Raw genomic sequence first — 27,435 nt, forward strand, 5'->3', positions numbered from 1 at the left:
AATATTTTACTATTTTTATGCGAGTTTACATAATTTGTGGTTGTAAGGTGTAAGAGGAACATATAAAATAATCAAAAGGAAGAATACAGGAACAAAGACAATTGCAATGAGTTGTTTTTCTCTAGAATTTAATTCAAATTTATCCGCTTTTGTTCCATCATAAAATCTATTAAAAAAAGGAAATATTAAAGATTCCAATCCAATGATGGTTGTGGTGATGTTTATAAATGCCGTTACTGTCGTACAAAAGGCCTCTTTTTGGCGTAACAATCTGAACTTCGTCGCACGCCTCGGTCTGCCGGTTCTACCCTTCTGCTCCGGGGGAAAAAACAGAACCCCCTCAAACGAAAATGAAAATGGCGCCTTCCGCATCGTTTCGGCCATGATGCTGAAGTTCTCATGGCAATCTACGGCAGAAATAACCGATTCTTTCCTCGTTTGCAATCTCTCTTCCTAAATTTGAAGGTATCGACCGGCACTGGCAGCTGCTTTTATTGAGGCATTTCTTCAAACATTTTTGTGAACATTCGTTTGCTCTTTAGCTTAGTGCTATTTTATCTGATATTTATGCTTCTCAGAGGAAGAATTGTACTTTGGCGGAGGAAGGGAAGGGGAAATCTCAGTCTGATAGTGATGGACGGTTAGCAGCTGTTGCTCGAGCCAATGAAAGTAACTCCTGGAGCCATAATTTGATTTTCTCTGTTAAAATTCCTGATTGACGAGTGAGCAGTGTAGCTTCTGGAATACTGTTCCTAACGGATATTAGGGTTGAAGATAAGTTATTTGCTCGTTTTATTTTCCGTCGCCTTTATTATTGTACTTATAATTATATAGGTCTCTTTGATACTTCAACATGGAGAGCTTTCGATTCCAGGAGTCTGGGGATATCCAGACCCATGATTCCATCATCGACGTGGACGGTTTTGAGAGTTCTTCAACGCAAAGGTAGTTTTTGTCTATCTTTTACTGTATTTGTCGCATTTTGCTAGTTGTGATTTTTCCTTGTTCTTCGTTTTGAATATGCTTAGCTCATGCCTTTCTTTGATGAGTGGTAGGTCCATCTGTTCTGTTGTCTGACTGAACAGAGAGAGAGCTAAACAATATTTATCCTGATTCATTCCACTAGATATCCTTTTCCATGTCTTTCAGGCATTTGGCACATCCATATTGGTGCTATTTTATGCTTGGATTTTGCTATATGTTGTGTGGGATTAGAATTGAAATGGTAACTGTAAAATGTATGGAAGTGCTCTTGTTGCTTATCGAGAGAAGATAATTATTTTAGATTTACAGGTCTGCTATGATACGCTAGTATGATCAGTGATCACAAAGTTTGTTCATAGTTATTCTACACCTAGAAATTGCAGGGCACTATTCACTTGAATTCAGGATGTCGCTCCTATGATAGATTGAAATCAGTGATGAAAATGAATCAGTTTTCGTCATATACCTATATTTTACTGGAAGTAACAGTTCTTGTCAGTGAATGGCAACCCTCCTATTTCTTGGAGCCTTTGAAACCAAACAAACTTGAGAAAATCAATCTAGGTATTTCCATTTATAAAAGAGTGACCTTTGTGTATCCCTTAGTTATTCCATTTTCTGTCTCTAATTCCAGAATTTGTCTTTATCCTTTTGAAGACTTGAATAGTTGGACCATGTACCTAGGAAGAGATAAAATTTCCTCTAGAGATCTTATGTTCTTTTCCTTCTTAGGACTAAGCATGTATTGAGTTCAGAAAGAATACCTAGTAGGCTAGTAATTATGGTGCCCACTTGATTGCCTGTAAACTTTGTCTACAAAATTTATGTCATTAGAAGCTTGCGATGAGTGTCAAACATTGTGGGGAAACTTGGTTTAGCTCATGGATGATAGATCTGCAGTTACTGTTGAACAGGGGTTGTGTTACTGGTTCAACTGCTCTTCAAATAATTAAAATGGCTGTGGAATTTTCATACATAAAACATGATACCTAGCATGTGTATTAGGCTGCTGTCTCAAACTTTGAAAAATTGGAGCACCTTATTCTGTACATGATGTAGAAGTGCCAGTAATGTCAGCCTATAAAACAAAGGGTAGCAGTCCAAAATATGCTGACCAAAAAAAAAAAACCTCCAAATAAAGTAGGAAAACCCAGGTTTGGGATCGGTTGGGGTGGCTCCGTGGTTGATAGGGTAGATCTATGCTTCAAAAGCATAACTCCTGGAGAGGGGTTGTCAAGTTATCAAGCTTCAATAGTTAGAGCAGAAAACAACTTGCAGGAATAGAAGCAGGTCACTCGAATAGTGCAGCAGTCCTCATGATGGATGAAAGCAACATCAACTTTTGATGGTCCTTTGACAGTGGGTGCAATAGCTTCAGTAAAACAGCAGAAGTAGAATTTGAATGCAAATGGAAAGGGATAAGAGAAACAGAAGAAGAAGGGGGTGGGGGCCTATTTTAGCCCTGATCTCTCACCCCAGCTATCTCAGCTATGGAACATAGATTACTCCATAAGCAATGCCAACATCGCTTGTGATTTCATTTTTCCTAAAAGTCTCCGTTAGTATTGCAATGAAAGGGCCTGTTATAGCTTTGCCAAAGCATTACAAGAAACAGAATTTTATAAAACTAAACATGAAATATTAAGAAGAAATAGCCACCCAATGAAAGTAACAGCAACAAGAAGCCTTGTCCAACTAAGTGGGTCACCCTTGTCCCAACCTAATGAAAATAACAACTTCAAGAAAATATAAACCTAATAGCAGTTGAAAACTTGAAATTAGTGTTTATAGATCAGCCAAAAGAAGAATTAGCAACTAACATTTATTAAAATAGAAATTGAACTCAGCTTCTAAACTGCCCAAGAATAACCTCCCCATGTAGTCTGATCTTGTCTCCAGAAATGAATATTTTCATTTAAGTCAAATATGGGGCTCTGATGCTGGTCATATTGTCAGTAACCTGAACAGCGTTTTGGCCTCCTTTGGTCCCTTCCAGAAGACAAGCTGAGCTGATTGGCTGGGTTGAGCTGGCCTGATCCAGTGCTAGTTCATTTGGTCCCAGGCCATGGTCATCTTCTGTCAAGTGTTTGATTCTACATCAAAACACTGACACACCTACAGTTGACTGGACCATAGTGACCAAAAAACAGAATACTTGGATCGGATCTGGGAGGCCTAATAACTCAAGAGCAAGCCGCTGGGTTCATCTAGAGAGTTCAGAACTACGGTGCTGCAGTTATATTTAGTTTTCCAAGTTCCAGTCATAAAAGTCCACAGAAAAGTATAAGAAATACTAGATAGCCAAGTATGACCTCTGCAGTAGTATTGGTACCTCACGCAAATCACTCAATTGCAGAGAAACAAACATAGTAAGTAAAAAAACAGAATATAAATAAGACTAAGAAGGGATAGAAGGATAGAAAAGAGGATTGGGGACAGTAGGCTATGTTAGGTACCTCACGCAAATCACTCAACTGCAGAGAAACAAACATAGTAAGTAAAAAAACAGAATATAAATAAAACTAAGAAGGGATAGAAGGATAGAAAAGAGGATTGGGGACAGTAGGCTATGTTAGCCTTAAGCATCTTTCGACAGCTATCTTACCTGTTGTGACAATCTGACCTCAAGCAAGCAACATGCAACTTCATTGACTTAAAAACTTGGAGGCCTCCAAGGGTGTTATGTTATGTGGAGTTGAGAGTTGAGCCCCGTATAGAAAGTATTTGCTATCAACTAGCTTACAACAAAATGGAACCATGTCCAAATTTAAACTCTCATTGTACAGAAGGAAACAAAAATAATAACAACTGAAATTAGAAACTCTCATTTTACCACCAAAGAGTTGGCCTGTTGGTAATGACTAACGCCTCTTAGTGAAGAGGCGAGGGTTTGATTCCCGCTAGTGGTATATGTAATAGCCCCATCCCCATTATATATAAAGTCGTCAGTTCCCCGAAAAAAGGAAAAGGAAATTAGAAGGTATCTAAGAGTCTATTACAGTGAAATAAGTATACTTTCTAGAACTGAAACTAAAAACTAAATTATTGCAGCATTAGGATAGGTTCTTTCTCAATTTGGTGGGCCCTTGAGATATTCTAAAAAACATCCCTACAGAGGCAGATATAGGCTGTGATACTGCTCAGTTTTGGTCTCCCCCTCCCCTTCCCTCAAATATAGTTTGATCTGCATTAGGACATGTATTCTGTTCACGAAGTTTTAGAAGTTGAATGGACATAACTAAGCATATGAGACTTCTTTTTCAATGCCATATTTTACCAGCGATTATTGAATCAGATTCGTTTTGTTGTTGGTAAAATGATAAGATGGATGATTACTTTTGTGTTGGATATTAGTTTAATGTCTGGGATTGTTAAAACTGTTATCATGCAATAAAATTATTACAGGTGAAACTATTTTCGAGATTTCACTGGATACAGATTCAGGCATGGCTTGTGCTTCTGTTTCAGAGCTATGCATTAGTGTGTTACTAATTCATGACATGCAGGTTTTGAAGCCTATCTGGTGGGTGGATGTGTGAGGGACTTGATCCTAAAAAGAACACCGAAAGATTTTGATGTGATTACCACGGCTGAACTTAAACAGGTATGATGTACTGTAATGTTTCTGCTGAGTGAATTTTTGTGTGGTTCAAGTACTTACATACTGTTATGTTGTTTTGTTTCAGATAAAAAAGCATTTTAAGCGTGCCTGGATTGTTGGAAGGAGATTTCCTATTTGCTTGGTGAATATTCAGGGTTCTGTAATTGAGGTTTGTGTTCCTGACTTTTGGTCTGGTGGTTTGTCTGGGGCAAGGTTACACTAGTGTGACCATGAGCCTCTTAAAAATACTGTTCAAACCTGACTTGGCCTCAGTCCCTCACCAGTAATGTAGAGCCAAATTTGGTTATGCCCTCAGTAGAACCCACAACATAAATTTGACAGCCAGGTGTTAGACCAAACTGGCTAGGAGAGTTATTGCCAACTGTGGTCTAGTGTAGGTTCTACCAAGGAGAATTGGCTCAATTATGAGATAAGGAAACAACTCTTGTAAGTTTGATGGGATTTTGATGGATGTAAGAAAAGATATGCATGAGGAACAAAAATAGAAGGCGGGGATAATCAGTTCTTTCAGCCAGGCTCCATCAGCCTTGCATTGTCACCTAGGTTCGAAATGTCGCTGACATTTCGGGTGTCGGTGGCAGTTGACACTACCGACACCCCAAAATGTTGGTGACATTTGTAAGGGTTTCAGTCAACTTTTTTTATTTAATTAAATTATTTAATTAATTAATTTATAATATTTATAAATAGCAATTATATTAGAAGGGATATAGATATTACCTTATGATTTGATTTTAAATTGTAAATTCATAGATTTAATCAAGCTTATTTCAATTACATCTTTGTTTCCAATTATAATTTCAGTCAAGCTTACATAATTTCAATAACATCTTTGTTTCTAATTATAATTTCAATCAAGCTTTCATAGTTTCAATTACATCTTTGTTTCCATTTATAATTTCAATCAAGCTTACATAATTTTACATGATTATATCTTTGCATAATTTTACATGATTATATCTTTGGTTCCAATTATAATTTCAATCAACCTTACATAATTTCAATTACATATTTGTTTCCAATTATAATTTCAGTCAGCGTTACTTTTACAATTTGGTTTCTCAATCTTATCGGTTTCTAATTATGCATTTCAAATTTTCAATCAACCTTACCTTCCTTCATGTGTTTTGGACAATCAACCTTACCTTTCGCCCTAATTTCGTATAAATGACAAAAAATTGTTTGAAAAAAAAAAAAAAAAAGAAAAATTGCCTAGACTGTTATCGATATATACTGCAGATTTCTTTGCGTTACATTGCCAACATTTGGCAAATGTCGTGTCGGGGTCTTGTGTCGTGTTGGGTCCCATTGACACGGCGATTTATTGCTGAAAATCAGTGACATATGGTACCATGATCATCATTCAAGCTTTGAGAATGAAAATAAGGGTGCTCAAAGGCAATTTCATTCAGCTCCTTGATCATTGGGAGGATTTAGTGGTTTACAGCTTTTACAAATATATAGGAGCTTTATGGTTGACATCAAGTTACGTTAGAATACAAATTACTAATCTAAGACTCGGAATTAACTTGGCTGAGAAACTAGAACCTAAATCTTGCAAATGAAAATAGTTACTAACTTTTAGTAACTAGGAAAAATATAAAATAGAAACTGATATTCTGCAGCTGGTTTTCCTCTTCATGTGGGCCCAATCTGAGATTATTACAAGTCAATGCTCAAGTCTGGAATCCTTGCTGAGATTCATCCAGATTATTAAGTCCAAAATCATTACTTAGACTATAATGACCCATCAATTTGGGGTCAACTGGTCAAGAGACTGATAGGAACCCTCCTATCTAGACTAATATGGAATCACCTGAACATGAACTACAGCGAAGAAATTAGAAGATATACCTGGTTTTGATGGTGCCAGACAGGCAGACACCCCGTACAGCATTCACATGATCCTGTCCTCAGCCAATGGCTGCCCAAACCTTACATCGAATTACCCCTCACCCATTCTCACATATTTCCCTCTATTTATAATCCCCCTTTGTTAGTTATGGTAACTCTCCCCTCACTCTCTTTCTCACCCAGGGCCCTATCAGAGACCCCAGCAACTCCCAGCCCTATTGGTTGAGTCTATTGCCCAGTAGGTTTATTCACCAATTGAAAAAGTGAACCGGCCCCTTTTCTTGTGAGTCCCCCTTTTCAAGGGGCCCATGGTTCTTCACAGAAGTACAAAAAGTACCTCACCATAAAGTCCATAACACAGCAGAGGTCAATGCCATTTACCCCAAACAAAACCATTAGGGGTGTCTATAGGCCTGGTGTATCTCATACATTTCCATTCCTATTTGATTTTTTTGTTTTGTTTTGTTTTTTATTTGTTCATTTACTAATAAGCTCACTTGGGATTGTTTCCATTATTGCTTTCAATCCTAATCTTATTTCACTAGCTTTTCAGACAATATGATCTTCCTTGTTCCAGGTATCTAGTTTTGAAACAGTGGCTAAGCGTGCAAAAGAGGAGGAAATGGTTTTTCTCCCTCAAGCGTTTATGAATTGTGGTGCAAAAGATTATGTTCGTTGGAGAGACTGCCTGCATCGGGACTTCACCATTAATAGGTATCTTATATTGTTCTGTTGGTTCTTCTTGATTACTCGTATAGTTTTAGGTATTTATGCAGGGTCTGATTGTTTCAAGAAACTGTGCGACATCATGTAATAGTTTTCTATTTTTCTGATGATAGAGCCGTTAGGATATGTCTTGTTGTCAACTCTGGAATTTATGACATTTAAAGTGGTGCCAAACTTAACTTAGATTCTTTCTATGATTTGATGGAAACAGTTTATTCTTTGACCCATTTGTAAATATAATCTATGATTATGCTGATGGATTGAAGGATATAAAAACTGGCAAGGTAATTTTTTCCCCACTTTCAGTAAATAAAGTTATAATTTCACTTTTTAAGGTGCTTATGGTATAGGTTATGAATGTATCCTCAGGTCCGAACTGTTATCCCAGCTCAGCTGTCATTTGAGGAGGATTGCGGTTGGTTTTTCCATCTTCTGTTTTTTTTTTTGGCATCAGGATGCTTGTTGCTAATAAAAAATAGTATTGAACAAATAAATAAAGAACTAATATAGATGACATGAGCTGCAGCTAGGATTTTGCGGGGAATAAGAATTGCAGCACGACTTGGTTTGTCATTTTCTGATGAGACTGCGGTGGCAATACAGAATCTTTGTTCATCCATTTTAATTTTGGACAAGGTGCACTCTCTTAAACTCTTTTAAGGCTTGTTTGGGCATTTTTAGATAAAATTTAACTCTAGTGTTATGCCTACTACTCTTGTGGCTGTGGAACCCTACTTTGTCTTTCTGCCTTGTCTTTACCATTTAAGGCACTCATTATGGCTGCATTTGTTTGCAAAGGTGGGGTGGAAAAAAAAACATGTGAGCCCTATATGTAATGGGGTGAGGGAGAAGGAAAGGAAAGGAAGGGATTTTGTGAAAAAATATTAAATGTGGGTCCCACTTTGTTGTTTTTCACACTTTTTCACAAAATTTCACATATTTTTAGGGTTTTAAAAAGACATGGGGTGGAAAAGTTAGCATGCCACCTCACCAGACAAGCTTCCTTAATTTAAGGAAGCTTGTCTGCCAGCTTTCCCACCCCATGAACCAAACAAACCACACTTTTGGGATTTCATGAAAAAGTTTGTTTTTTTTCAAACTTTTCCCCACCCCACCTTTATTCCAGCAAACGGACGGTGCCTATAGGAATGAGAATAGTGGTTGAGGATTATTTTAAGTTGAATTGTGCAGCATTATAGCGAAAGAAGTTGTTAAGGTGTTTGTTGTATAAACTTCTACTCAATTGAATGATAGTAGGCTTATTGTCTAGGAAACGGGAAAGGTCTTTGCTTGTGGAACTTGGTTGTACATTGCAATTATGGGTGAATGAAGACCTCTTTCATGCTGTTGCCTGTAAAAGCAAACCCTGATTTGGTCCAATTTGATTTCGAGCTGATTTTGCTTGATTTGGATGTTATTTTTATCACTAATTATAATTTATAATTAAGAATTAATGAAATGTTTTCCTTGTTCCTTCAGCAAAGATTAATGATGGAATTGAACTTTATGATGTCATATGGAGCTGCTGAGTCTTCTTTCTTTTTGCTTTGGAGATTCAAACTTCTTGATATTCTGCTTCCTGTTCATGTAAGTCGCTTTTCAGTTAGTACTGTACAATTATCATTTTTTATCATGGGAATAAGCTTACAAGTTCTTATGGCTGTATGTTGGTCCAGGCGGCATATCTAGCTAAACAAGCTGATAATCAATCAGCTCAAAACTCCATCATGCTTATGGTATGTATAGAACTATAGATATACTAGATAGCATTGTTAAACTCTATCCTCCATGTGAAGGAAAAGAAGGGAGGGGGGGAGGGGGTTGGAGGAGTTGCTTGTCTGTGACTGAGCATAGGATATAATATAAATGCTTTATAGTCCCTCATATAACTTATGATCACAAAACAACTTTGGCTTCTTTGGGTGTCTTTCCTGTGACATGATTCTGTTTTCCCAAGTTTGAGCTTTTCAATTGATCTAGTTGTTACTTAAGTTGTTAAGCAGGTTCCTTAGTCATCCTCTTTGAGTATATTTATGCTGTTTTGCAGAAGTTGCTTTTCAACGTGGATAAATTACTGGCCTGTGATCATCCTTCTGATTGCAGCCTTTGGTAATGCCATTGATTCTCTCGCTGTTCCTTTCATGTTTTTCTATGTTCCCTTACTTCTAGGTGAATGTTATCAACATTAGTCTTTTTGATCTCCCCTCCAGAGTAATGAGACATGTTTCATCAGTACTGTCGTATTACAGCTTGAGCACTCTTAATTTTCTTGGTGTTCAAGCGGCCAATCAGCTCTGTAATGCATCCAGATTCCAGATAGAAAAGTTCTTTTTATCTATCAAAAGGAGGAAGAGGTCTCTGGTGCTGTTACACTTTTGTCGTCCAAAAGTTTAATGTGCTTTCTAATTTGTCCTAAACAAGGTACGATATTTCTCATTGTGAATTTCAGAGAATATATGAGAGAAGAAGAGGATAGCCACGACTGAGATGGAGAGCTTCACTGAATTGTGAAGCCTCTAACCCACAGAATCTTTATTTATGATCACTGTTTACAAGTTTACAAGTAGAGATCAAATAGGAAAGTAAAAAAAATGTGGATAATCAATTAAAAAGGCTACCTAATTCTCGATGGGTATTTATGTGACAGTTTGGCCCCTTTAACACTTCTCAAACTGGAGCATACATGTTGTCCATGCCTTGCTGGTTACAAATATAATCAACCCTTGTCCCTCCCAAAGCTTTAGTAAATAAATCTGCTAGTTGTTCCCCAATACTAACATGACTGGGAGATATTGCACTTTGTTGTAGTTTCTCATGAACAAAATGACGGTCTACCTCGATATGCTTGGAACGTTATTGGAAGACCGGGTTGAATGCTATGTGAACAGAACCTGTTTATCACACCACCACGTCATATAGGCAAATCATCAGCAAACCCAAGTTCCTGGAGTAACTATCTTACCCACATCAACTCACAAGTGACAAGTGCCATGGTTCAATATTTTAATTCTGCACTTGACCTTGCCACCACTATTTGTTTTTTTACTTTTTCATGGCACAATATTTCTTCTAACAAAGGTGCAATAACCCGTAACAGGAGACGCCAGCCACTCAGCATAAAAAGAAACCCTCAACTTGTCTATCACCATGATCAGTGTAGAGAGGTCCATGACAAGGAGCCTTTTTAAGATATCTTTAAGATCCAAATAACAACATCCTGATGAGATGTTCCTGGAGTAGATAGAAGTTGATTTACTATACTGAGTGGAAAGGCAATGTTAGGTCAAGTCACTGTCAGATAATTTAACTTACTCACAAGTCTTCTATATTTCTCAAGATTGTCAAGGATGGTCCTATCATCTGGAATTAACTTCAAATTTCTCTCCATGAGAGTATGTAAGGGTTTTGAGATTAGAATACTAGTTTCAGACAATGATGCCTTTCTTTGATTGAGCAACTGCTACTCCTAGGAAATTATTAAATTTACCTAGGTGCTTTATCTGAAATTTTTTTTATAAATGTTTTTAGGTTGTCAATTCCTAAGTGATCATCACTGTAGTAGCAATATCATCAACATAAACTACAAGAAATAGTTTGCCTGTGTCAGAGTGTGGGAAAAATACAAAATGATCACTCATACACCATGTCGACCCAAACACTAACATAAATGTAGTGAACCATCCAAACCATGCCCTAGGTGATTGTTTCCAGGCCATATAATGATCTCTTGAGTCTTGAGTCGACAAACAATACCTTTCTCCCCCTAAGCAACAAACCCAAGAGGTTGCTCTATGTATACTTCCTCATGAAGGTCCTAATGAAGGAAGTCATTCTTCTTGTCCAACTGATACAAAGACCAATGATTGGTTGCAGCAAGGGAAATCAATTTTCTAATAGAAGTACGGTTGGCTACAGGCAAGAATGTATCCAAGTAATCAACTCCATAGACCTGAGCATAACCTTTGGCAACAAGTTTGGCTTTTCATTGAGCCGGTCCTTTGGATTAACCTTAGTTGCGGCCCAATGGCGCCATAGCGTCTTCCCTGGGGAAATAAATCTTTGGTCGATTTTCTTCAGCCATTACTTGTGTCCCCAGTCCCCCCGTCGTGTGCGGTTCTAGGAATGTCATGCTGTGTCATGACTTGGAAATCAACGGAATTGACATTTCTATTTAAAAATATTACAATGTAATTTGTGTACGGAGAGGAAATTTCTAATGAATATAAATGGGGATAGGTTGGTAATTGCAATCCTGTCCCAGTATACAAAAAACTGGAGGTAAGATCTGGTGGCATCCACTAGTATTATAACGTGCTCTAGTTTACATTCTGTTTGTCCAAGGGTTAAAAAGCAATAAATGAAGAATCAAAATTGTCGGTCTGTGTTAGTCTTTGTGGGCCCTTTGGTACGATGACAGTGATCTGTTACAAGAGAACATTATTATTATTATTATTCCCTATACATTTGTGTTAGTTGACCTTTTATTATCATTGATATGTATAGCATGATCGAGGTCCAATTGTTTATATCATTAATGGTCTATTGATCATCAATATTTAGTGTGGATACTTTTTTATATTAATAGATGGAGCATCCTTATTGTTGGTTGTGTGTTCCTTTCCCATTCACTATCTTATTCCTTGAGGTATGGCTGTACGTTGATTGTTTTATGTCAATGGAACAGGATTGGGTTGTTGGCGTTTCATATGGCACTAGTAGAGAAGCCTCAAGATGCTCTTGTAGTTTGGGCTTTTTGCTCTGCTTTGTACCATGGGAACTGGAAACAAGCAGTAAAGTGTGCAAGAAAAGATGCTTTAGAGCATGTTCAGTTTACACCTGAGATTTTACGGGCTTGTATTACTAAATCAGATCGAACGCTTGCAAATGAAGTCAGTCATTTAGCATCACTAGTTCAATCTTCTGTAGATGCCTTGACTGATCCAGAGTGTCTACTCAAATCAATGGCCAGATACCCCCTATTCCCATCTTCTGATTTGGTAAGTGCAAGTGCTTCAATTGGTTAGTCATTTTTGTATGCAGTCTAACTTTCCTATACTTTGTAAGTTTGAGTAACCCTGTCTTAATTTTATAGTTTTGAGTGCATGACTAATGAAAATCTCAACTGCCTGACTGATGGGCGATAAATGTTTTTGTCCTGCATTCTGTTTGAATCAGAGTGTTTGAACCTCGTTTCATTATGCGTAGAGCTGAAATCCGTTGGTTTAGTAGTAACTAAATTGAAAACTTAACAAAGCCTACCTGCAGGAATGCAAAAGTGCAAGTTGACCTAGTCAAACACAAGAACCATGCTTGGGTGCTGAATGTAACCAAAATGCAGTTGAACTTATATACACTTATGAGTAAACCAACTCTGGAAGGTTTAGACTTGGGTTCAACTTCACATTTTGGGTAGAATAGACCAAATGAAGAGGTACCTGGGAAGCAAAGCGGGTAGAGAGTGTAGCAATAATTCTTGTATTTTGCGCCTACATTCTTGTGTCAGAATAACTTTTTGGTGGTTGGTATGTGTATATTCTGTATGTATGAATATGAACATGCAAAGTCACCTACAGAATACCCACAATCTCTCTCTTGCTTGCTTGTCGCTCTCACATGTGCACACACACTGCATTGTAGGAGCATCCTGGGAGATCTATTTACAAGTGGGATACATGCAGGTTCAAGATCCCAGCAGTGGTTTTGGGTTTATGCAAACCTGGAAGCATGACACTAGTAGCATGTGTAGGAAGCATGCAATTTCTCTCCCACTGTTCTCAGCAAGTCTGGTGTTAAAGGCATTGTGTGTGTGTGTGTGTTTTTGAAAATTTAAAGTAGAGTAGGTTTAGGTGAGTGGAGTACTTTGTTCGTAGTTGCAGGGATTTAACAAGAGGTATATATGAACGAGAGTATCTGGAGTTGTCTTCTTATTGTTTTTCATCTCTTCTTTATTGGTGGCAAGAAAATTTCTCCTTTGTAGCCCCAAGGTCAATGCATTGAAACAGCCTCCTAGCAAAAATTGTTGGGGGCAAGACTGTGGTGGAAAACTCCCCCCGTCCCCCCCGCGACTCTGCTTGTGCGGAAGCCTTTGGCACTGGGATCGCCCTTTTTTCCCCATTTCTCCTTTGAACTTCAATGCTTTTGCCTTTCATTATTAGCTACTGTTCTTTTTCTCTTCTATGTCAGGTCTGATCTTGTTTACTTTGTTACTCTTCTTTTTTCCCCGAGAATTCTTCAACTGTTTGTGGATTTAATGTTTGCTACGGATTCTTTATGATAAACCAACTCTTTTACTAGAATGGTTCTTCTTTCTCCTTTTTTTTTTTTTTTTTTTTTTTTTTGGGGGGGTGTTGCAGGTGGGCGGCGTGGACCATACTGCTCATGCCAAGCATTGACATATTGACGTGAATCCCAATTTTAGGGTTATGAGGTTAGGTTTTAACAAAACCTAAGATGGGATGATTTATTTCGTAGTAGGGTATCAATATGTGGGATGGATGATATTGTTAAAATAAAGATGGAGATCCAATTGTATTGTAGAAGTTATGTGTAGGGTATGGGTTTAACAAAACTAGGTGGGATGGAAGGGGATTAAGTTTAAGGCTTAACAAAAGAAATATGGGTTGACCTTGAAAAGAAAACAAGAACTTTTCTATCTCTTCCTTACTCTTCCTTACTCTTCTTTCTTTTTCTGTTTTCTGCTTTGCTGTTCTGCAGCAAGGAAGAAGATACAGAGAGAGAGAGAGAGAGAGGGCCGAGAGGGTTGGGGAGGGGAGGGGGTTATCGTAGGAGGGGGGGGGCTAGGGGTGGTCTTAGGGGTAGGGGAAGTGTCTGGGGTGTCGTGGGAGTTGGGAAAGGTTGCTGTGAGCTCATGGCAGCCAGGGGGAGGGGGAATTAGGGTTGTGCAGGGACAGGGGAGGGGCTGGGGATGTTGTGCAGAACAGGGGAGGATGGGGGAGGGGCTTGTGGGGGCTAAGGAAGGTGAGGAAGGGGCTGGGGGGAGGCTGTGAGTGAAGGGGAAGGGGTGGGGGGTAGGCTTGCGATGGTAGGGGAGAAGGGAGAAGGGGCTGGGGCTACTTTACTTGGGAATCTGTTGAACACTTGCTGGAATTTTCTGAAGAAGAGTGCTACACAGAATTGCTGATCTTTGAAGAAGACAGCTTGACTGTAAATCTGTCGTGGCCCCATCAAACAGGAACCATGGTCCTCAACCCAATAATTCTTATTCAAATAATAAGATGTCAGACTTACAATGAATGACTAAGCTATTTATAGCTTACAAGTGGAGGGAAAAGAGTTGGACTCTAATTAGAAACCTAACTTGACTTGACTAGGGAACTAATTCAACTATGTTTTCCTTTATAAGTTAGGATACCCTTTTACAACTAATTAACAACCAACTAATACCCTTTTATAAGTTAGGATACCCTTGTACTTGTTCCCTTTCTTTAATATATTTCTTTATTCATCCAAAAAAAAAAAAAAAAACCAGCTAAATTAAAAGAATGCTTTTTGAAATAAAAGACTAACTTACCTATAAGAGTCCAACTTTAAAGAAAGACTCCCAAGAATAGAAATCAACTCAATTCAAATCAAGACCTCTATAGAAAACTCTGAAATAACGGTGTAAAATGGCATGATACAGAAAATTGGTACCTAAAACTGAAACCATACCATACGGATCCACATTTGCATACCGGGGTATAGGTTCGGTACAAAAATGGTGTTAAATGGTAGGTACAGTTTCGGTATGCAAACAATACAGGTTGGTATGGTTTCTGTATGTAAATGGTACAATAATGGAATTTAAATGTTACAGTATGGTTTTGTTACAAAAATTGTTATTCGATATGGTTCGGTAATTGTGTTGGTATGACACCTAAAATGATATCATACTGTACCGAAACAGACACTACTTTTGAAAACTGCACTATACCATTTTTAATACATGGTTGGGTACAGTATAGTCGGTTTTGGTATCAAATTGACACCCTTGCTCTGAAGCTGTTATCTGGAGGCTGGAGCTGTGCATGATGGAAAGGTGATGCAGGTCTGTAGTTAAAATGAATTGACCAGCGTGGCCATCCAGATGAAGATGAACTGGGTTCTGGAATAGCTCTTATTCTGTTCAATAGAATGTTGAACATTTATCTGTTTATTTTTAATATTTTCATAGTCCTGTATATTGGGAGTTATCAGATATAGATAGATGACCCAGGAAATTAGATTTTCTTGGTTTCCTCATTTGAGTTTGTTTATGTTAAATATGTTTCCTCTGTTAATTGGGTTTTCTTCTTTTATATGGTTTACAATAGAATTCCTGAGTAGAGATTGAAAGTAAGCCTTTTGGATTGTGTGTGTCTGTGTGGCTTGGCAGCTTGGCTATCATCCCGTTTCTTCCCAACCTTTCTCTTTAAGAGAACATTTGGGGGCTGCTCATACTAGCTGTAGTCCAGGGCCAAATTAGATACTCCAAGAGGTACCATCCCAGGCCCAAGCGCAAGCCCTTCCAACCAGGCATTAGTTATTTCAGTATGATTACTTCATTTCATTTTATTTGCAGGAGAAGCTTCTGTCTTCAGATGTATTTCAATTTTGAATTCTAGTGGTGGTGTGGACAGTTATAACCACCCCACAGTAAGTATTTAGACATCTATTTTTGTTAAAGGGGCTACTGCAGTTTGCTGCCTCTTTCAGGGGAGGTGAATGATGGAACAGAGTATAAAAAGAACTACAAATCTGGATCTTTTTCTCCTCCCTCCTCCTATTTGATTTCTCTCTCTCTCTCTCTTCAATTCTCTAAATCTAATTCTGCAACTCTCCCTCGTATTATAATCTTTTTGGTCGGCTTCTCTAGGTTACCGTTGCTGGGTGGTTCTTGCAGCAGCCCAGATAATCTGTTTGAACTCCATGGTTAATCCCAGCAAACCTGAGATTTTGGGTACTAAATAACCACCAAAGGGAGACCAGAACCCCGAACCCAGAACCGTATCCCAAATGAACCCCTATACTGTGAGTTATATCATCAGTTTCAGATCTGGACTTTTCTCTTGCCACTGGACCTGAAGTCAGATCCATCCAAATTCCATTCTTTTTGTCTTGCGTAGTTAGGAGTGTTACAAATTGTGATTCAAGCCCTAAAATCCGATTGGATCAAAGATGAGAAAGTTATCTCAACTGTAAGGAGAGTTGATTGATGCAGATCCTAGTATCTACAAGATTGGAATTACCTTGGTAGTTAATGATTTCACTTTCACATTAGTAGGGACAGTAGGACCATTTAATTTTAGTTTTAATTTAACTAAATGGGCCCACCATTTGGGGGGGGGGGGTCCTGTTTAGATAAGTATCCTTCTTGTATTGGTTAAAGAGGTTCCCCTGGCAGTGAGAACTCTATTTTGATTAATTTTTTTGCAAGGTTGTTGGAAGAAGCAAAGGGAACTCCAGTTAGCGGCAGTTGGTTAACTTGTTTCCCATTTGATTTAGAAGTTGGTAGGCTGTAGAGTCCCATTAGGACTTCAAAGTCCTCTTGGAAGATCATATAGCATTGCTGCCTTTTTGGATCCACTTGAGGTGCTCTGCTTTTGGTCCTGCGTGGGGGGTGCCCAAGGGTTCAAGATTGCTACTTGTAGCCTGTAGGTGGTGAATCCCTAGACAATATAAGCTGCAAGTAAGCCGTTCTTTTTACAAAGGGTGGAATCGCTCTACACATTCCCATCCCTTCCCTATCGTACCTTCATCTTCCCCCTTCACTTAACCTCCATTAAAGCTGAATTTGCAATTTCACCGAATTCCCCCATCTATGTACTAGATTTGGATTCCCTTCATCAAACACAGCCCTACACCTTCCTCTCCATTCCCTTGAAGTTTCAGGCCCTAATTCAATCTCTAACCCCATCAACCTTCCTTCCCTAGAAACTCTCAGCGACCCTTTCTTTTTAGGACTGTCTTGTTTCAGTCCAAAGTTACAGCAGAACTTGCATCCCTTTTGCTTGTTCCAGCCTTATATTCCTGAGTTTATTTAATCACCGCAGCATCCCTGAACTTCCATGGCTGGTCCCACCTTTGTTGACCATATGGAGGTCAGAGTTATAGTGCTTTGGCCCTTGATCGAATTCCCATTTTGTAGGCTACATAATCCATTTTCCCACTGGTTTCTGGTTTCATATATGGTTAGCAATTGTGAGGCGAAGACAAACTCCTTTAATTTCCCTTCAATGCCCCTCACACTGTCTTTCTTTTCCCCTTATATCCTGCTTTTTGAATTTCTTCCAAGTGTACCTTTTTTACACGTAAGCCAATGTTTTTCAAGGGAGTTGATCATGCAATAAACAAAATTGATCTTACTGACAAGTCAGTGTATTAATCTTATGAATTCAAGAGAAAGAAAACGATAGCCTGGATGGGAATCCGGCTGGCCCGAGTAAGGTGCCAATTTCGTAGCCAAATAAATTTGGGATTGTTTTGATAATTGATAAGGTGAATGCCCAGCCCATCCAATGTTAGGAATAATGAGTATGGGGACGTAAAAAGTTAATATTTTTTCATTCTACGAACCTAGTTAATAAATACAATTCCCACTTGTATTTCTTTTCGTATTGGTTTATTCAATTGCCCTTTCAGATACTAGTTTTTTAAAGCTTGCCACTCACCTTTGAGAACTTCTGATACATCACAGATTTGCCACTCCTTGTGCGTTGGGGATTTGGCATTTGGGAAGGGTCCATGGCAAATCCAACGTGGTATCTCAGCCCTGGAAACGCATTAGGAAGGGGTTTTTTTGTTTTCCTAATTGCCTGAAAAACAGAGGTTCTCCCATCAGTCATCAATCACCCACACACACACCTGCATTTTATGATGATCCTTTTTTCTTTTCTTTTTTTTTTTTGGGTCAAATCATTTGGAGGGTATTCTCCATTTCCTCTTAAAATATGCACTTTTAGTTACATATTGATCATTTGGTTTTCCGACAGGTATTTATTTCCAAGAGGATGGGAGAGTTTGTTGCAGGAATTTTTGATGTCTTAGTGGATGATGTTGAATCTTATAAAAATGAACGGAAGAGCTTTGAGATCCACTATGAGTTGCTCAGCGGAGGAGATGGGGATGAGATCAGATTTGTTCTAGGGAAAGTCATCATGGAAACAATGAGCTGTGGGATCACTCAGAAACATCAGCCAAGGGCCACTATTGATGACCAGCAAGAGTTAATCGAAGAAAAACAGCTTTCAACTCTAGAAGAGCGGTTGCCTGTGGCAAAGGAGAAAGAGCAACACTTTTTCTTGTGGTTGGTGAGAAGGAAGAACGCTGTCAAGGGGTAGCCAAAGAGAAACAAAGTTACCGTCAAGAAATATCAAAGAAAAAGTGCATAATGAAGGCTATCGAGGAGGAGAAATGCTCTCAGGGTGCAGTCAAAGAGAATGCCAAGAAACACCGTCAGGAGGTTGTATTGGAGAAAAATAAACGTATCCGCATAGAGGCTAACAAGGAGGAATATAAATGTACTGTAGAGGTAGTCAAGGAGAATCAGAAACACCATCAGGGGGCTGCCAAGAAAAAAAATTTCTTCAAGAGGGAACTAGGAAGGGAGAACGAGAGATGGTCAACGCAAAGGTTGATCACCATCTGGAAGCGGCCAAGGATAAGAAGGAAAACAAGCTCCCACTCTTATCTTATCTTGAAAAACCGGAAGTAATCAAAGACAAATCTCATTCTACATTGTGTAATCTGGATCAAAAGGAGGTGCCCAAGAAAGAGGGTAAACAGAGCCCGCCTCTTTCTAGTCTGTTCACGTATCAACAGCAGGAGAAACATTGTCAACCTCTTTCTGGTTTGTTCAGGTGAGCAGTGATCCTGTATTTGTTATAGTGTAAATTATTTAGTGACTTTTAATGAAAGCATTTAAATTTTGCGTCTCATGGATGCATGAGCAAATTTTCTGGCTTTGAAAAACAGGAAGTAGTCGAAGAAAAACCTCCTTCCACCGTATATTCTGGGTCGACAGTAAGGAGATGAACAAGCCAGAGGGAAAGAGTGCCTTCTTTTGTTGGTCTTTTCAGGTGAGCAATGATCTTGTATGGTGTCCTCTTTAACATGTAATGCAGGCATTTAGATTTTTAATTTTTTTAAATTTTTTTTGACTGGTAGCTTTAAATTTGGGGGGGGGGGGGACTATTATTACATTTACCATCAGGGAGAATGGAATCGTTGACCTCTTTCACTAAAAGGTGTTGCTTCGTTAACTGATCAACCCTTTGATGGTAGGCATTTAAAAATTTCAAATTATAGTATCCCCAGGTTGAATTGCGCACCTCAAATGTAATGTTGTAACTTTGGGTTACCGTCCTTTCGTGTCTTTGCCTGTTAAAGTTGATCCAAGTAGAGAAAATATACGCCATGCACGACCAGCTCCTTGTAATCATGTGCAACAATGTTTTGGAAAGTGAGTATTGATTTAAGTAATGAATTCCTGGCCTTCGACGGACGTTTTAGCGTCTCAGGGCATTTCTGCTTATATTGTTCAATCGTAGTTTTGTTAATCTTTTTGAAAATTTTGAAATCTATATGTTCCAAGAAACTGGTGTGACAAAATGTGTTTTCTTTTCCCTTTTACTTTGGCCGGGGTTTGTTATTGTGGAACGATTCTGAGGAACTAAATTCAATGTTTACTGAGTGGTCAACATGTCACGGGATCGGCTGCGTGGAATCTTAGGTTTATGGTCCTTTTAATACCTCTCTTTAATGCCTTCCAGGGGCATTAAAAGGTCTTCTTGAGTCAAGTGACATTGTGTTGTATCCACTTATAACTATTTGAATTGAACATTATTGGTTGAATTTTAAGTTTATCATTTATGGAATTACTGTAAAAATAAGCTCTAATATGATCATTCTTAATCTTATCCTTTTTGATTTATCACTCATCCATCTTGATATTCTCACTTCTAAAAAAATCAATGGCTTTTCTTGCGCTTTTCTTTCTTGCATGAATTAATAAAGCCAATATGAAAAAATATTAAATTTGATAGTAAAGAAAATCCAACAACTAATCATTCCTTAATAGATAAATAATTTTAGTTAATTTTATGGGGAATTAGTGTATTTTCTCTTTATTCGTTCCAAGAAAGAATCTAAAAATATAAAAATTGATAATCTCTTCCCTTCCCTTCCTCAAAACATGTGTTATGAAATCTTACCTCAAACTCTTCGTACCATGTGCGAACTGGATATTGGAAGTAAAATGGTTTTACATCTTCTATAATTTTTATTTAATATAATTTTTTGTAATTTGTATCTAGAATTGTAATACATGGCAATTAATTATCTAACAGTCACTGGTGAATAATCTAACGGTTAAAATCCCAGATCTCATGGGAGGTCTGAATTACCACGTATCACAATCTTAAATACAAATTACAAGAAATTGCAGCGAGTGAGAATTGGAAAGATATGAATTCAAGTAAAACCATAAGTCTAATAATGAGAGACAATGACATATTTATAGACAAAATGTTACATATAACAGATGTCTACTTTTTTTTTTTTTTGGGGGGGGTGGGGGGAGTAAACTAACAGATGTCACAATACATGATATCTATTCACTAACACGTGGTTTAGTTTGATATGCAGAATCTATTTAGGAGCAAATTTGACCAAAAAAAAAAAAACTAGGAGGTAAGCTTTACTTTTAAGTTGTAGTTTTGTGTAGAAATTTTCCTCAAATGCTTTATGTCAATTTATAATGATCAGTATACAACAATTACAGAAGTAGCGTCACCAAAGTTATACTAGAACAAATCACTAGGAGATATAAACAGGTTGACATATCACTAAGATGTTTTCCCCAATATCTGCTTGAAGGATTTACAAGGATATCATGTTATAGAGTTATTGTATACACAATTGCTTTAAAGGGTTTCAAATTAGACATCGATCTACATTAACATATTACATAAAAGCATACATCAACATTGTTTTCATTAAACAAAGATTGCAAACTTCACAGGCATTGTGAAACTTCCATGGCAAACTCATTGAGAAGTAAGATGCAAGGAATTTGAATGTGTACTCCGATAAACATGAGCTCTGAACCCATAAGAGAATTGTAGAAAAGCACTAGGGCTGATATTATCCAATCTGAGATGGAAACTACGACGACATGAAATCTATTACTTCTAAATTTTCACACTTACTGATGTGCTGTAATAGGGAATTTGCTTTTCTTTGGGCTCTGCTTGTTCCACTCCTTGTTACTTCTGACAAGTGTTCAAACACACCAAATTGAAGAGCAGTCAAAATGAAAGATGAATCATTCAACGTCAACTCAAGAAGAACTGATATAGCACACTCCTTGTTCTTGGGGGTTCCATCTTTAATGAGTCCAACAAGAGTTTCAACGAAAGGAAGTTGTCTAACAACAATCTGCCCTTCCGGATGTGATGCAATGAGTAACAAGATTGAGAGGGCCTCATCAATCATTCCCAACTTGTTATCAGTGAGTAATAGAAGCAATGGTTTAACAATATCTGCCTTAATCGCTCTACCCTTGTTTGCCTGGTTAAGACATAAGTTGAAGAGTGCAGTAGCAGCATCTCTCTTACCTCTAATTGTGCCATTATGCAAGAGATCTACCAAAGGTGGAATACCATCTGCATTTCCTATCGCCGCTTTGTTTTCATCAAGTATCGATAAACTAAACAATGCTGCTGCAGAGTTTTCTTTTGCTTCAATACTTCCACTTTGCAACACTTCAATTATAGCTGAGATGGCTCCTTCTCTTGTTATCAATCTCTTATTTGCCACATCAATTGATAGGTTTAGCAGACTAGTTACAGTGTGCTCTTGGATTTTTGAATCAGGATAAGATAAAAGCTTCACTAGTGCTGGAATTCCTCCAATACTTGCAATCATGACTCTGTTGTCGGGGTTCTCCTTCGATAGCATACGTATCTTGCCCACAGCTCTTCTTTGCACATCTAGTTGGCTTGAGGACAGATCGTGAACCAAAGAAGAGATTTCCTCTTTAAGTCCAAGAGAGCTATCTGAGCCAACAGCTGCATCTTTTTTAGGTAGCTCAACACTGTTCTTTTCACACCATTGTCGGATAAGATTGCGAAGAGCATAGTTTGGTGCAAGAACCAAATGAATCAGTATCTGTCCAGTTTTTGGGCAAGTTCGGTGGTTGGAGTCTAACCATTTCTGTATGCTTTCCCTTTCATAGCTCTGTATAAGATGGAAAGAGAAGCAAGTAGTCAGTAATTTACATTAGTTGGACTACAATAAACATGATGTTTGACATCAATAAAACTTGCCTAGTTTGACTTCACAAGAACACTATCAGTGTCCAATGAAGACCAAGAAATGCATGATAAATTAAAAAATATGACAGTGCTGGTAATCAATGAATTGATGAAATTCATCTAGTGTTCAATCCTAAGGAAATATACTGGATTTTCACTCTAAAAACCTCGAAAAGCAACTATAGGCTCTGATAGTTTATCTGGAGCAAAAGTGTTTACCTGTCCAGTTGAGACGATAACAGGATCTGTCATGAGCTCAAGTGAAATGGGACAAAGGAATTCATGAGGGATTATCAAAGATGGGGACTTCTCAAGTACTTTACGCACACATGATTCGTTAATCATGTTATTCTCTTCAATCCCAGCAACTTGTTTGAATTTGTGTAGAATAGCTTGGATATGTTGACTACCTTCTGGATTTTGTCCAGCCCTATCTTTAACTAGTTTCCTTATGGCTATGGTTTCAGCCTTCAAATCCATAGCAGAATGTAAATCCAACTTCTGTGCTAGCCTTTCCACTATGGCACTGTCTGCATTCCGGTCGTCTTTCATAGAGGACACAACTATCATATCCATTGCTACCTCCAGATCTTGAGTCTCATTCCGCTTCTTCGCTCTTCTAAGTTGTGAGCGCATCAACTCAACCTAAATCCAGAAAGAAAAATAAAAGTAAAAATAGAGGGGAATAAATGTTTGTGTTGTGCAAGTATCAATCAATTTAAATAAAGCTGTAAAACTATATCAGCCAGATGTGTGCTCATATGCTGGATCCACTAGATTGAACGAAAAATTCCTACCATCATGAATGTTATTGAAATCTTATTAAGAATTAGAAAGAATATTCTTGAAAAGCCATAAATATGGAAAATGGAGGCTTTGATTACCTCCCGAAGGATTTTTCTTCGTTCTGAATTGAGGATTAGGACATTGGGAAACTCCAATCCTCACCTCACCACACTGATTTATCAATTTTGTGATTTTGTATCAACAAACTATAAGATAGACAGAGAATAAAAATTTTCACCGAATTAAAATCTAATATCCACAATTTGTCTCCAAGACAAAAATTGAGAAGAATCCCAGATAAATCATGATGAAATGTGCACAGAAAAACTATAAAAACAGAACAGAGGAAGGAAGAGGAATTACTTGTTCTCTCACTTCATCTGATACCCCTAGGTCATCATAAGGAAGATCTTCCAAAGCTTTATTTATTTTATCATAAGTGGCACGGAATCTTCCCATGACTGACTCACTTTCAAATGCCTAGAACGGAGAGATTGATAACAGAACCACCATCAATAAACAGAAATCAGAAACTACACCTGGGAATACTCATAAAAACTGGAAAGAAAAAAGCTGACCAAGAAAATTTTGCTTCCGTCGTGACAAAATTTCAACAATTTTTTGGCGAAAAGGAGTGCTTTCTTCAATTCCAAAAGACATTCAATGGTAGAAGCTGTAACGGGCTCATCGACTTCGTAAATCTCTTCTAACAGAGGCACCAGTAACCTCATACGCCTCACAAGATTCAAGCATTCCCTCTTGTGTGTTATTCGGAAATCCGTGAACAGGCTAACGCATTCAATTATATCCATCAGTTCCTGAAGTATGTCGCTTTCTTCTGCTTCATTCGACAAATTCGAGACACTCCCGTTCTCAATGATTTCTCCACCATTACTACTACTACCACCATCTCCTCCTTCCCCCATCACCTTCTGCTCCTCCATTTCCAATCCTCTTCTGTTTCGTAAGTTTTTTTTTTCTTTCTCCTGTTTAGGTCTTCATAGGTGCCAAGAGCAGAAAACCATAGATGAGAAATCCTTATTTGAAAATCCGTTATAGAACAACGGTCAGTACGCGCTTAGACAGATGCATTACCGATGCAATGCAACGCTTGTTCACGAACTTATCTCTTCGTGTGTCTGATATTTTATCGGACGGTGGAAAACGATTAGTGGGTGGATTTATATCTGTAAATAACCTATTTTTATCTGTCTAAGGATATTAATAATAACTGAAAAATTGAAGGACCGAGTTTTCCTTCACTAAACGGTTTGGGTATCTCTCAATTTTTGGATGTTGTTGACTCCTACATTGGTGCCGAGGGTATTTTCGACTTAGTCTTAATTTGGATTTCCTATGTAAGAAAATACACAAATATGAAGATGAAAATTGTATCCTTATAAATTTGACTCGTGACTTTCACGTGTCATATTAGACGGTGAGTTTAGAATCTAGGACCCCTACCCGTGAAGAGGGGACCCCATTTTGAGTAGAGGACATAATTTTGAAATTTAAGTGGGACCTAATCATAAATTCGTCTAACTTGCTTGCTTGTACAGCACTCGGTGAGGCAACTCCATGGGACTGGACAAATTTAATGTATAATGTACCAAACTAGTTGTATCTTGTGTTTTGTATCAACAACAAAAAAAATAATAATAAGTGGGACCTGAGTTTGGATTATCTTTTTATTAGGGGAGAGTAATGTGCTCACATAATGCTTCTAAATTATACAATAGGGATAAGACTCACCTTTGAATTGTAATAAAATAGATCAGAGATGAGACTTTTAGCGAGTTCGGATTGTCTTCCTCCAATGAGAGCACTCTCTACTCCTTGACGACGGTTGACTAAGAATTACAAGCCCACAAGATTAAGGTGATGGAGTTATTTTTTTTAAATATTTTAGGGTAATATCACTTATTTCCCCGCTTAGCTAGACAAATAGCACTTACACCCAAGGTTGCGGACAGTATCGTCGTGTGATTTGATACATTCACATGTGTATGCATTCTCTTTTTTTACCAAGTGACTAGCAAATATGGACCAAACAAACCTGCTCACCCCTCTTAGTGGTAACTTTCCTAGCCCCCCGTTAAATTTAACTTTTACCGTTAAATATTTTTCTAAAACCTCAAAATACCCTTGGCTAAAAATATATTTTTATTTTAAATCTTAAATTACCGTAATTACCTTCAATTAAAATAATTGTTAAGAACCAAAATACCATAGTTAAAACCCATATTATCTTTAATTATTAAATGCCCTAACTTACCAAAAAATTTATCAAACAATTAAAAAAACCCAAAATAGTACTACATGTTTTCAATTTTACTTGAAATAGTATTACGTGTTTTTTAATTGTTTGATAAACTTAAAAAAAAAGGAAAGTATGTTTGGCTTTTGTAATTAAAGATAATTTAGGTTTTAAGTTTTAACTATGGTGTTTTTGTTTTTAATAATTATAATTTAATTGAGAGTAATTTAATAATTTAATTGTTTGGGTAATTATGGTAATTTAGGGTTTAAAATAAAAAAATATTTTTAGGCAATGGTAGTTTAGGGTTTTAGAAAAATATTTAACAGTAAAAGTCAAATTTAATTGAGAAAATTGACGGATGGAGGTGTTTGACATAGTTGCTAGGTAAGAGGGTAGGTAAATGATATTTATCCAATGTTTTATTATTTTTTACTTGTGGATCCCACATAATTTGTGATTGTAATGACGTTTGTGCTCCCAGTCAAGAGAGATGATCCACACTCACCTTTAGTAGGTCCCACATGAATTTTGTTTCTGTGTGGTTGAAAAGAGTTAGAGGAACACATGGTTCTCTCTTAGACACTCCACACTCACTTTTAGTAGGTCTCACATGCAATCTTTTAGTAGGTCCCACATGAATTTTGCTTCTATTGTGTGGTTGAAAAGAGTTAGAGGAACACATTGTTCTCTCTTAGACACGGTAGTGATCCAAATTCTTAATCCCTTTTATAATGTTAGAATTCATGTTAATGGATTATTAGTGAAATGATTGAGAGCCTCACTTCTCAATGGAGAGACCGAGGGTTTAACCTTTTTTCATATATAAAAAACGCCTTTACACTAAAAAAATGGTTACGACTCAATGATTCAAATCCTTTCAAATATTAGATGCCTGTTCCTTTCACATGAGTGGCCCTATTCATATCCCCATGCATGTCAACCAAGGTATGATCATTTAATGCCCACCAAATTGATAATTCACTCTCTGCCAAGAACATTTATCACTAGAGAAATCAATAACTTCAGGTGTGACCCACTTTTCTAGCGGTTCATCTTACTTTTAATTTGTTTGAATGTACGTTAATTTTGTTTTGGTAGAAATTTATTATGTATTAATTAAGATGTGAAATGGTAAATCTAGAACTTAATTTCAAAGTATACCTAGCCTTGTCTCCGGATCGTCTCCTCTACTGGTGTTGGATGTGTTCGTTTGATCATTAGTTCACCACAAATTACAGAAGGACCCACAAGATGGAGTTCAGATAGTTTTCCTAGTGTTTCTCAGACGGTTGTTGACCACAAATTATAGAGGCCCACAGAATTGAGGTGACGTAATTTATTTTTTTATTTGTAGATCCCACATAATTGTAGTTGCCGTTAGGGGAGATGATCTACACTTGGATTAAGATGATGGAATTTATCTTTTAAATATTTTATTATTTTTACTTGTAGACCCCACATAATTTGTAGTTTGGATAATCTTCTTAGTGTTTCTCAGACAGTTGTTGACAACAAATTATAGAGGCCCACATAATTAATGTGACGTAATTTATTTTTTTATTTGTAGATCCCATATAATTGTAATTACCGTTAGGGGAGATGATCCACACTAAGATTAAGATGATGGAATTTATCTTTTAAATATTTTATTATTTTTAATTGTAGACCCTACATAATTTGCAGTTTGGATAATTTTCTTCGTGTTTCTCAGACGGTTGTTGATCGCAAATTACAGGGCCCACATAATTTGTAGTTTGGATAATCTTCTTAGTGTTTCTTAGACTATTGTTGACCACAAATTATAGAGGCCCCAGAATTAAGGGGACGTAATTTATTTTTTTTATTTGTAGATCCCACATAATTGTAATTGCCGTCAGGGGAGATGATCCACACTAGGATTAAGATGGTGG

At 37.5% G+C, this 27,435-nt stretch overlaps 2 protein-coding genes across 2 annotated transcripts; one reads left to right on the forward strand and one right to left on the reverse strand.

Moving 5' to 3' along the window:
* The first annotated feature begins 271 nt into the window (after positions 1-271).
* On the forward strand, positions 272-19,855 carry LOC149017379 (uncharacterized). The gene is made up of 15 exons (XM_089151721.1): positions 272-465; positions 579-669; positions 835-945; positions 4,491-4,588; positions 4,671-4,754; positions 7,038-7,174; positions 7,398-7,470; positions 7,556-7,601; positions 7,713-7,822; positions 8,666-8,773; positions 8,863-8,922; positions 9,234-9,295; positions 11,871-12,183; positions 18,157-19,023; positions 19,139-19,855. The coding sequence occupies exons 1-14, from the start codon at positions 400-402 to the stop codon at positions 18,502-18,504; spliced, it is 1,707 nt and encodes a 568-aa protein (XP_089007847.1). The 5' UTR covers positions 272-399; the 3' UTR covers positions 18,505-19,023; positions 19,139-19,855.
* A 1,354-nt stretch (positions 19,856-21,209) lies between these two features.
* Positions 21,210-24,320, reverse strand: LOC149017380 (U-box domain-containing protein 15-like). Its single transcript, XM_089154164.1, has 4 exons — positions 23,844-24,320; positions 23,629-23,745; positions 22,699-23,124; positions 21,210-22,402 (listed from the first exon to the last, which is right to left on the reverse strand). The coding sequence occupies exons 1-4, from the start codon at positions 24,207-24,209 to the stop codon at positions 21,329-21,331; spliced, it is 1,983 nt and encodes a 660-aa protein (XP_089010290.1). The 5' UTR covers positions 24,210-24,320; the 3' UTR covers positions 21,210-21,328.
* Positions 24,321-27,435: the final 3,115 nt, after the last annotated feature.

The sequence above is a fragment of the Hakea prostrata genome, chromosome 4 (genome assembly GCF_041222555.1).
Source record: "Hakea prostrata isolate BN-2017 chromosome 4, UWA_Hpros_2, whole genome shotgun sequence".
Lineage (NCBI taxonomy): Eukaryota > Viridiplantae > Streptophyta > Magnoliopsida > Proteales > Proteaceae > Hakea > Hakea prostrata.